The sequence below is a fragment of the Castanea sativa genome, chromosome 5, assembly GCF_040712315.1.
Source record: "Castanea sativa cultivar Marrone di Chiusa Pesio chromosome 5, ASM4071231v1".
Taxonomy (NCBI): Eukaryota; Viridiplantae; Streptophyta; class Magnoliopsida; order Fagales; family Fagaceae; genus Castanea; species Castanea sativa.
The window spans coordinates 22,135,252-22,147,564 of NC_134017.1; the positions used below are offsets into that span (position 1 = coordinate 22,135,252).

The window sequence follows — 12,313 nt, forward strand, 5'->3', positions numbered from 1 at the left end:
GGTTTAGGGTTTAGGTTTAGGTTTTAGGTTTAGGGTTTTAGGGTTTAGAGTTTAGGGTATGGTGCATAGGGTTTAGGGTTGACAGTTTTAGATCCATATTCCCATTCATTAGGATATATTATATTCTACGCCTCACATTTTCATGCACCTCACACGCCAATGCATTCTGATGGAAATCAAGATCAATTGATTGAGAACTTGAACTAGAATTGCATTAAAATTAAGAATTAAAGCTAGAATTATAGAGAAACTGGAGAAACAAAGTTTCTGTCCAAGTTTGAAACTAAATTAAATTAACATAAAAAAATTGATTGTACTCTTACATAGCAAGCGTATTTATAATCTTTAACTATTAGAAAATAAAGTAGCTAACAATTACATAAGTCAAAGCTGTAATTAAAGAGGATACATGGCAGATATGAGAAGTCAAAATAAGGGGGCTACTGGCTGCCCTAAGAGGTCAGAAAGGGTGGCTGATTGTCAGTCCTAATGGTAGAGGGGGGTTGGTTGGCTGGCCTAAGGATAGAGGGTGGCTACATCACTCTTCTCCGTAAAGGAAGCTTGCCCTCAAGTTTTAGTTGGAAAATAAGGCTTCAAATGCTTCACATTGAAGGCATTAGAAATGTTTAAGTGAGAGGGTAGTTGGACTGTGTAGGCATTGTCATTGATTTTAGTCAATACTTTGCATGGGCTTACTTTCCTTGCTCCCAACTTGGAATAGGAACCATGAGGACACCTTTCTTTAGTCAAAATCACTCATACAAGGTCCTCTTCTTTAAAAATTAGTCTCCTTCGGTGAATATCAGTAGCAGCCTTGTAGTTTGCATTGGAATGTTCAATTCTCTCCTTGACTTGTGCATGGACAGATTGCATAAAATCTGTCATTTTTGTTGCTTTTACATTCTCCTTCCTAGAAAGTGGCAAGGGTGCCGAATCTAAGACACTCAAAGGTCTATTCCCATACACAACTTTAAAAGGAGATGTGTTAATAGTCCGATTAAGAGAAGAGTTGTAAGAAAATTCTGCTAAGGGAAGGATACTTTCCCAATTCCTTGGATTTTCTCCTTCTCCAATCAAGCATCTCAAGAGATTCCCAAGACTCCAGTTGACAACTTCAATTTGACCATCCATTTGAGGTTGGAAAGAAGTGCTAAAGCTTAATTAAGTTTCTATCTTGCGCCATAGAGTTTGCCAAAGGTGGGCAAGAAATTTAGCATCCTTGTCGGAAACAATGGATGGGGGTACACCATGAAGCTTGTAGACTTCTTTGAAAAATAAAGCAGCCACATTGGAAGCGTTCGAAGTCTTCTTGCGTGGTATGAAGTGAGCCATCTTTTAGAAACGATCCACTACCACTATGATTGAATCACTCTATCATTGTGTAGGTGGAATGCCAAGAACAAAATCCAAACTAATATATTCTCATGGTCTATTCGGCACTGGAAGGGGTAAATACAGACCTGCATTAGTGGTTTACCCTTTCCTTTTTGACAAACTTGGCACCTTTGAACAAGATTTTTTTTCTTTTCATTTAGCATTATTTTAGCAACAATTTCGTTAGTTAACATGTTTTTGAAACATTTTACTAAACTAAAATCTCGAGTTTATGAGGCCCGATTTCAACAAAGGAAATTGAGTCTAATACACTCGATTTATACTCTATCGGAGGCTGATGTGGATTTTTTATACATGTGGATCTCAAGTCTAATACACTCAATTTAGGCTTTGGATCTAGAGAACATAGAGAAGAAGAAAACATGGAGAAGAAGAAAGAAAGATTTTTTTTGCAGGTGGGTTTGGTTTTGCTGGTAGAGATGGCAACAGAGGGGTGGATTTGGTTTTGCTGTGGGTGGGTTTGGTTTTGCAAGTGACTTCACGGGGTGGGTCTCTTCTTCTTCTTCCTCTTCTTCTTTTCCTTCTTTCTTCTTCTTCTCCTTCTTTCTGCTTCGTTCTTCTTCTTTGCTCTTCTTGTTTGTTTCTTAGATCAGTAAAACTAAATCGAGTGCGTGAGACTCGAGTTCTACGTGTACAAAAATTTCCACATCAGCCTACCAGAGCATCAAAATCGAATGTGTGGGACTCGATTTCATCAATTAAAATCGAGTTCAAAAAACTCGAGATGTTAGTTTGCGAAAATGTTTCAAAAACATGCTAACTAACGAAATTGTTGCTAAAATAATGCTAAATGAAAAAAAAGAAAAAAGAATCCCTTTGAACATGCCGCTCAACATCTTTAGTCATTCTCGGACAAAAGTAGTCTTGTTTAAGGAATTCTAGGGTCTTTGATTTGCCAAAATGCCCCAAATTATGTTGTTCAACAATCATCAATTCCCTTAGCGAACATTTAGGCACACATAATTTCAGTCATTTGAAAAGAAATCCATCATTCAACCAAAAGTCAGACTTGGCAAGTTGATGTCTCTGCTACAATTGTTGGTATAGATCACTAAAATGTGCGTCATATTAGTAATTTTCCATGAAAACTTCAAAACCAGCGACCCTAGCTTGTATTTCCACCAAGAAATTAGTCGTCCTACTCAACCAATCAGCCACTTTGTTGGGAATTCCCAACTGATGTTATAATGAGAAAGTAAATTACTGCAAAAAGCTTACCCACTTAGCATGCCTCTTGCTCACATTAGATTGGCTATTGAGATATTTCAAAGCCTCATGATCGGTGTGTAGAATAAACTCCTTGTAGGCCAAACAGTAACTCCAATGCTTGACGGCTTGAACAATAGCATAGAATTCCTTGTCATAGGTAGAATACCTAAGTTTTGCTTCATTCAACTTCTCACTAAAGAATGCTATGGGTTGCTCTTCTTGGCTAAGGACACCCCTAATTCCCACTCTTGATGCATCACAATTAAGCTCAAATATCTTGTAAAAATTGGGCAAGGCAAGGATAGGAGCTTTGGTTAACTTCCCTTTCAAAAGTTGGAAGCTTTCTTGGGCTTCATCAGTCCAAACAAAGGACTTTTGTTTGAGACAATTGGTGAGGTGCTGCAATGGCGATAAAATTGTTAATAAACCTTCTATAAAAGGTAGCAAGACCATGGAAACTCCTCACCTCATGCACATTAGAAGGTGTAGGCCAATCAACAAGTGCTTTAACCTTGTTTTCATCCATGAACACTCCTTTGGAAGACACAACATACCCCAAGAACACCACTTGATCCATCCTAAAGCTACACTTTTTCATGTTGCCATAAAAATTCTCTCTCCTCAAAATGTCGAGCACAAGCTGTAAATGCACCAAGTGATCCTCCAAACAGCGGCTATACACCAAAATATCATCAAAATACACCACAACACGAACCCCCAATAGTGGTTGCAACATTTTTGTTGTCACCCTCATGAAAGTGCTAGGTGCATTTGTCAAACCAAATGGCATAACAAGCCATTCAAATAATCCACGATGTCTCTTAAAGGCCGTCTTCCATTCATCTCCTGGGCGAATTCTAATTTGATGATACCCATTTCGCAAATCAATCTTGGAAAGCACCTTTGCACCCGCCAAGCAATCTAGCATGTCATCCAATCTAGGAATTGGAAAACGATACTTGATTGTGATCTTGCTGATAGCTCTACTATCTTCACACATCCTCCAAGAGCCATCCTTCTTAGGAGTCAAGAGAGCGGGTACCACACAAGGGCTAAAACTATCCTGGATGTAGCCTCTATCAAGAAGCTTTTGAAGTTGTTTTTGCAACTCTTTTTTCTCCTTTGGAGCCATACGATATGCTGCCTTGTTTGGAAGGGGTGCACCCGGTACCAAATCAATGGCATGTTGAATGTCTCACATAGAAGGCAAGTCGGAAGGTTACTCATGGGGAAAAAATATCACCATATTGCTGTAATAACTCAGTGACAGCACTAGGAACATCAGTTCCAGCCATTGTGTTAACTGGAATTAATGTCAAAATTTAGCCACTATCTTGACTTTCTTAAATAAAGCTTTTAGAAGCGAATAAAGAGGTTGTAGAGGATTTAGAAGTCACATTTTCCTTCATTGGCAGCAAAGTAAATTGCTGATTGTCTTTGCTTAAGGTATAGGTATTCTTCTTCCTAACATGCATCGTTTGGTGATCATATTGCCAAGGTCTTCCAAGAAGGATATGGCACGCATCCATTGGTACTACATCACACCAAACTTCATCAAAATATTTCTTCCGAATAGAAAATGGCACCAAGCAACGCTTCGTTACTTTCACCTCATTACCCTTCTTGAACCAAGAAAGTTTGTAGGGATGTGGGTGATCTTGAGTGGCAAGACTCAACTTATCAACCACCTCCTGAGAGACTACATTTTCACAACTTCCCCCATCAATGATCATACTACAAACTCTTCAATGCTGCAAATTGTATAAAAATTATTGGTTCTCAACCAATCTTCTTCGGAATTGAATTTAGGAGCAAGAAGAGTCTTTCTCATCACAAGTGTTGATGAGGATAATTTTTGACCAACCCCTAAAAGGGATGACCGACCCGTTGGCCGACAGATCAGGTAATCCCCGATCCTGACGACCCATCCCCCTAGGGTTTCCATGGGGCTTGTGTGGGGCCCACTCACACATCCTTACATGGAAATTACTTGCACATCACGACCAAAGGCCATACCACGTAATCAGATCTCTTATATATGGAAAGGTGATCCTGAATATCTTAGGACCCTTCTCTCTACAAGGAAATTCCCCTGTATCAAGGGATTCAGGTCAACTTTCTACTACTATATAAACCACAAACCTTACCCTTCTTGAGGTACGTGAATTCTCCTTACCTTTTGCACTCTTGAGTTCTTAGAAATTCTTCTATTATTGACTTAACCTTCGGAGGGTCTTTGGCTGGTACCCCACTATTGCCCTTTGATTGGTTATTTATTTTATTCTTCAGGTACATCCATTGGCACGTGTTTGGACAATCAACTCACTGACGATTTTTGTGCATCATCAAGTGTCAAGCCCTCTTCTTCTTCTTCAAATCACCACCAACCTCATTTGAAGGTTGATCAAAAATGGGTTCTCCATCTTCATGTTCAAGCCCTTTTACTTCCTCCAACATAAGAGCCTTCTTCCTACAATTCGAAGATCAATGCCTCGGCTCTCCACACTTGAAACATTTGAAAGTACCCACTTGTTGTTGTCTACCCCCACCAACAGTGGTTGTTTGGGACTGTTTTGGGGCTGTAATAGCAGATTTAGGACCTGCTGGTTGCTATCCAACCCTAGAAGTTTCTCCTCTCCCATTTGTACTTGAATTCCCAACCTTATATTCATTAGAAATCACCTTCCCAGACTTGGAACCCCACTGTCCAGACCTTAAAGCTGGCCTAGTTTGTTGCTTCTCCACCAGTAAAGCCCGGTTGTAGGCTTTTGACATGTTCCACAATGATTGAAGGCTAAGGACATCTTGGATGGATGGCTTCAATCCACTCAAGTACCTTTCAACCATTTGTTCTTCACTTCCATTCAAATCTACCCTTACTACAAGTTGGTGAAATGCCTCTGTATACTCCTCTACACTTCCTTCTTGCTTAAGGTTGTGTAGGTCTTAGTAGAGTGATTGGGAATAATTGAAAGGAAGAAATTGCTCATAGAGCTTTTTCTTCATCTTCTCCCAACTCTTGATCTTGACTTTACCACTTCTTTGGCAAGAAATTTGCAATTGTTCCCACCAAGCGGAAGCTCCCCCTTTAAGGCGAATAGCGACTAGCTTCACTTTCTTTTGAGACTCCCTTTCAACGATGTTAAGCCAATTTACAAAGTCTTCCGGTTTGAGACTCCCTTGAAATTCTGGAATTTTAACCTTGAAGTTGTAGTCAAGCCTTGACTCATTTCTTTCCCCATAAGGTCGACCCTTTGGAGGAGCTCCAAAAGGGTTCTCAAAATGAGAATGAGAGTCATCGGACTCATCGGTAGCCTCGTGAGGAGGCTGCATGCGCTGCACCACCTCTGTAAGTGCCGCAACTTGTCTCCTTAATTCAGCAATCTCGTCTCCTCTCTCTATATTTTGATTATGTCTGCCATTCCTCCCCACCTGAGGGTTGGCTTCAACTCCTTCCCCAACATCCATTTAATTCGCCCTTATTCCACCTCTCCTTCCTCTCCATCTTGGAAAAAAAATTGTAAATAGCAGCAACAGCACAAGTGATCAAATATGTGATATTGGCAACAGCCACAAGTTTGATTGGCACAAGGAACCTAGATCTGAATTCTAAGATCTTGAATGGAGGGAGAAAAAAAAAATACAGAAGGAAATCTAGGGCTCAAGTGATCAAAGTAGTAGGGAAAAAGAGGACCAGATCTGTGCTTTGATACCAAATGATGGGAATCAAGATCAATTGATTGAGAACTTGAACTAGAATTGCATTAAAATTAAGAATTAAAGTTGGAATTACAGAGAAACTGGAGAAACAAAGTTTCTGTCCAGGTCTGAAACTAAATTAAATTCACATAAAAAAAAAACTGATTGTACTCTTACATAGCAAGCCTATTTATAATCTTAAACTATTAGGAAATAAAGTAGCTAATAGTTACATAAGTCAAAGCTGTAATTAAAGAGGATACATGGCAGATACGAGAATTCAAAATAAGGGGGCTGCTGGTTGCCCTAAGGGGTCAGAAAGGGCGGCTGGCTGTTTGGCTTATAGAGGGTGTTGATTGTCAATCCTAATGGTAGAGGGGGGTTGGTTGGTTGGCCTAAGGATAGAGGGTGGCTACATCACATTCATATATCATATGTTCTCACTTTCCCATATGTTTATGCATTCTACTTCTCATCCCTTAGGTTCATTGTACATGTTCACATGTTTCTAAAATTTGTCAAATGTCAAATTTTTTTTTTTATTTTTTATTTTTTATTAGTAATAAGTTTTATTGATATCAAAAAGGAAACCCCCTAGTACACACCCTATGTACTAGGGGACAACAAATCAAATACAAAAATTGCATTAATCTAAGAAATCAATAAAAGAAGGGAATGATTGTTTTTGCAAAGCAAACAACCAATCCAATAAAGTTCTAAAATAGAATAGCTTGAGGTCCGGAATAGATCTCTCAATATCTTCAAAACTTCTACTATTTCTCTCCCTTCAAAGACACCACATTAAGCAATGAGGAACGATGGAACACATATAACAATTTCGATGATGACCAAAGTTGCCTTGCCAACACCTTAACAGCCCCAAAACAGTATGCAATATAACCCAAGTTACTCCAAATAAACCCAAAACCATAGACCATAGATCCATAGCAACGGGACAGTGAAGGAAGAGATGATCAACCAATTCACCATTACTCTTGCACATGTAGCAACAATCCAATATCCACACCTTCCTTTTTCGTAAATTATCAATCGTCAAGCATTTCCCTAAGGCAATAGTCAATACAAAGAAAGCTACTCTAGAGGGAATCTTTTGCTTCCAAATACTTCTCCAAGGAAAACCATAGATAGTAGGGCCAACTAAAATTCTATAATAATCATTCACCATGAACCCCTTATCTTTGCTAGGTATCCAACACATCTTATCCTCACCAAACCCCCTTATTGAAGAACCATTTATGGTTTCCATGAAGCTTGACATTGCCTTTAAATCCTGAACATGCACACCCCTAAAGAAGCTCACATCCCAAAAAAGGACTCCATTGGAGGACTTCATAAGCTCAGCCGCACTAGCCTCCTTTTTCCTGCAAAATCTAAACAAGTCAGGATAGCTAACTGCGAGAGATGTCTCTCCACACCAACGGTCTTGTCAAAAATTCACCCTAGACCCATCACCAATATCATATAGAATATGGCGTGAGAAAGAAGGCCATCCCCGACTGACTCTTCCATAAACCAACACCGTAAGGACCATTAACAGATCTAGTACATCGGCCCCCCCCACACATATCCATATTTCATCTCTATCACTTGTCTCCAAAGGGCATCCTTCTTAATCCCAAATCTTCATAACCACTTCCCAAGTAGAGCTTTATTGAAAAGTCTTATCTTCCTTATCCCTAATCCACCCGAAGAAATAGGAGCACATACAGTAGCCCATTTAATCAAATGAATTTTAGGTTCATCACCAAAACTGCCCCATAAGAAATTCCGCTGAAGCTTCTTAATTCGGTTAGCCAGACTAACAGGTATAGGAAATAGAGATAGAAAGTAAGTGGGTAAATTAGATAGGGTGCTTTTGATTAGGGTGACTTTACCTCCCTTTGATAGATACAAGCATTTCCAACCCGCTAATTTCCTTTCCATTTTCTCCAGAATCGGATTCCATATAGTCTTATGCTTGAATTTAGCACCCAAAGGAAGACCCAGAGTCAACCTTATCGGAGTCATGAAACTGAGCAGTGGCGACATCGGAGACCATCGACGACATCAACAGCGTTATCAACACATCCACCACCACATTGGAACTCAGAACATCTACCGCTAAGGACGTTGGGCCTCTCAAATCGGAAAAGACAAGGAGTTAAGCTCTTTTGTTTTGGGCCACCAGACCAAAGTGGGTTTGGGCTTAGAGATATTTAAATGAGTTGGGTTGAGTTGTTTAGCTTTTGAAAGTGCAGTGGGCCTAAAGACTTGCATGGGCTCAACACTTACCCGACCCACTTCCCGAATGTTGGAGTACTTAACTTCCCACTTACCATTCAGCTCACGCTCCAATCTTAAAGATAGTTCTAGCGATAAAGGAATTTTAGTGCCGTTAATAACATTGTCTTTAATCTTAAGCTTGATTTCAGTCCCAGGTACCGTTCTTTCCTTCCCAACACCCCTATCATGCGAATCATGGTACTGATTGCTCAAGCAAGGTTTGTTTGAATTTTGAATACTGGGCATTAATTGCTTTCCTTTTTCACTTCCACCATCGTCTTTCAGATCACCATCCACCGTTGCCGACAAAAAGGATTTTTGTTGCCTGAACTGTTGCCCTGTCAGGTGCAAAACAGATTGAGATGGCCGTTTGACGATAAGTGTGTTGGGAGCAATAGCCTTGCGTAGATGAAATCCAAATCCTCTCCACCCACTACCCAACTTTCCTTCCGGCACAATGATGGAACCCTTCCGACGCCCATGAACAAGTTCAGAGATCATAAGAAAGCTTCCATGTGCATTGGAACCTAGTTGCAAAATAAAAACCTTACTACCATCCCTGGAGGTTCTTGCAAAGTTTCCAGGAGATATATTTGACATGAGATCCTCCACATTAGTTAGCAAACGTTTAGCACTCTCTTTACCCATGAAAACTGACCGGAGAGAATCCTTATTTCTTTCATATATACGTAACATATAATAAGAACCTCCCTCCTCAACCGAAAATTCAAATGTCAAATTCTTTAGTTGTCAATTTGTAAGCATATAACCTTCATATACCATTGTTGTCTCTTTTTGTCTTTTTGTATGATAAAAATGCTAATCAAACTTGTTATTCTATGCTTTGGAATGAGGTTAGTTGTATTTAAATCAAGAATGCAATTTACTTTCCTAGCCATTACCATGCAATCACATGCTTAGCTATCTCTTGAATGTTATTTTTTAACATAAATTGCTCACATGACCATGCATTTCACATGTCATCTCATAGGGTAGACTATATGTATTCACATGCTTAATATCCATATATTCATTTGTCATCACTTAGGATAGATTATATTCTATGCTCCTCTGTTCATGCACCTCACATGCCCGTGCCTTCATATATCATATGTTCTCACTTAAGACTAATTATATTCTATGCTCACATGCTCAAATGTCCATGCTCTAGGGTTTAAGCTTAGATGAGGGAATATATGAATTATTTATTTTTTGAGGTGTGAAAAATAACTCCTATGCTGCCTCCCCCACCCCACTCCCCTCCCCCGTCCCACCCATTTCTCCACCCCCAATCGACATCAACCTTCCCATCTTCTCTTATTCCTCCCACCTCTCTTTTTTGTTTTCCACCACAGTTTCCATCACCCTTCAGTTTTCTCCCTTATCCCCAATTTTCCCCCCTCCTTCCTTTTCTCACCACCTCAGTTGCCTAATATTCCACAACATCCCCTTGTACCCAAATCTCTTTCTCCACCCGTTGCCCCACTACCCTCACCAACTATATCCACCAAACCACCCTCCCTAACTATCTCATCCTCAAATCATGGGGGTGCAAGGCTTCTGTTTGCATTGATGCAAAACTGTTTTCTTTTTCTTTTGAGGATGGGCGGTCTGATTCATATGCTATCCATGAGAGTCGTCGGAATGTCAAGAGCTCTATTTGGGTAGGACGTAAAGGCATGGGATGGATTCTTTCTTGCTTAGCTGATATACGTGATTGGGTTCTAGGGAAGGAATTCTTCCATAAGAGATTTTGGGAAAATAATAAGCTTCTGGAATTTTGTGGTAGATCAAATAAGGCTGGTCTTTTTGTGGTTATAGCAATGTTCTATGGTGGAGCTAGGTGAGGTTGTATTATGATCCCAAAAAGCATCAATCGTTCTGGGTGGTCTTCATTTAAGAAAGAATTTGGTGTTTTCCTTACCAGTGAGAAGCCAAGGTGGGGAAGGGTGACTCTGGTTATGCCTGGCGGTGCTGGTCCTTTAGATGGAGGTGGTCGGAATGGGCAAAAAATGCATAATTATGGGAATCTACAAAATTCAAGGATTTTTGAATAGTTGGGAGTTAATATGGAAAGGAACGTGATCCTAGGAGATTCCGCCATTAATAATTCTATTATAAATGGTAGAACCACATGCGCATTTAGTTATAAGTTGACTACTGCAACTTTGGCGTTAAGAATTTTCAAACTTGAGGGAGGCAAACACTATGTTTCTTGGATGGGGCCTAATGACCGTGGGCTTAATAACGAAGGTGGGCTTGGGGCTTGCATTGTTCTTAATGAATCTCAAGGGCCCGATGGGGCTTGCAATGTTTCTTGGATGGGGCCTAATAACCGTGGGCTTGATAAGGAAGCTAGACCTGTTTCTAATTCTGTAATTGGGAAAGCCCATTTCACAATCTCTAAGGACCCCGAGGGCAAAGGCTTTTCAGCCTCGTGTCCATCAGATGTTTCTCTAGGGTTCGATTTGAGAGACAGATTGGTGGGTGAGAGCTCAAGGGTTGCTGGGAGGGTATCGATGGGTGCTATGGATGATTCGATGGCCGATAAATGGATTGAGACGAGGCGCGATACATCCAAGATGCTTCCCGACTCCATCGTGACTCAATCTTCCGCTGGCATTGATAGCGAGCCCAGTATCAGAGTCAATATTCATGGTTTCAATAGTGAGGTGATCTCAGTTTTAGCAGGGATGGAGGCATTGATCAGATCCTTGAACAACGATGATGCACAAGTACTTTATTGGCATCCTTTGGTGGTTTAGAATAGATTCGTGCCTCTAACCAACTCGGGTAACGAGGTGGGTTCTGGGTTTGAGGAGGGGGAAGATTTAGAGGAGTTTTTTAGTGAGTGTGGTCAACAGTGGTTATTCAACAAGCTGATGAGTTGTTGCCGAGCTCTGGGGATATTGTTGGATTACAACAACTTGACCTAGAACTATTTCTTCTTCCATTGTTCACAGCAGTGCTGATAGTAGTGGGTGTGGCAGTTTGGAGAATGAAAATCTTATTTTGGAGTGTCCTCCGTTGTCTCTTTCGGATCCTAATGATTCTAGTGAGTTGTTGCTAGGTCAGGAAATTGCAAAGGGTGAACTCGGGGCGGCAGAGACTGAAAATTTGATATGGGTTTCCCAATTGTTAAAGAGTTTTTGTAAACTTTTCGATTGTGAAACATGAAGCTTAGTGTGTGGCTTGGTTTCGCCTTCTTGAACAGGAACGTCTTGCTATGAGAAAGGAAGGGAGGGGTGCCTAAACATCCTACAAATTAAGGGAAGAAAGGTCTTAGAGAGCTTAGGGGGGCCTTAGGGCGGCAGAGACAAAAAATTCAAAATGGGTTTCCCAATTTTTTAAAGAGTTTTTGTAAACTTTCTGATTGTGAAACATGAAGCTCAGTGTGTGGCTTTGTTTCACCTTCTTGAACAGGAAAGTCTTGCTGTGAGAAAGGAAGGGGTGCCTAAATGTCCTATAACTTTAGGGAAGAAAGGTCTCAGAGAGCTTAGGGGGCTGGCTTCTACTATAAACTATGATGGGTTATCTTCTAGTGGGAGAAACAGAGGTTCTTTGAATGGTTCAAGGGCCATAAGTGTTTATAAACGAATTTACAACTCTTATCATGGAATGTTAGAGGACTTAACAACCCTCAAAAGCAAGAAGTTTGTAGGAATATTTGAAGGAATGGAAGTGTAATATTTTCTACTTCCAGGAAACTAAGTTATCTTCCACAGAT

At 40.3% G+C, this 12,313-nt stretch overlaps 1 protein-coding gene across 1 annotated transcript; it reads right to left on the reverse strand.

Annotated features, from left to right (window-relative positions):
• Nucleotides 1-756: 756 nt before the first annotated feature.
• On the reverse strand, nt 757-1,131 carry LOC142634932 (uncharacterized). The gene has a single exon (XM_075809165.1). The coding sequence runs from the start codon at nt 1,129-1,131 to the stop codon at nt 757-759; it is 375 nt and encodes a 124-aa protein (XP_075665280.1).
• Nucleotides 1,132-12,313: the final 11,182 nt, after the last annotated feature.

What these genes read in the sequence shown, in the direction of transcription:
- LOC142634932 (XM_075809165.1), bottom strand. Translation starts at nt 1,131, where the DNA reads ATGGATGGTCAAATTGAAGTTGTCAACTGGAGTCTTGGGAATCTCTTG.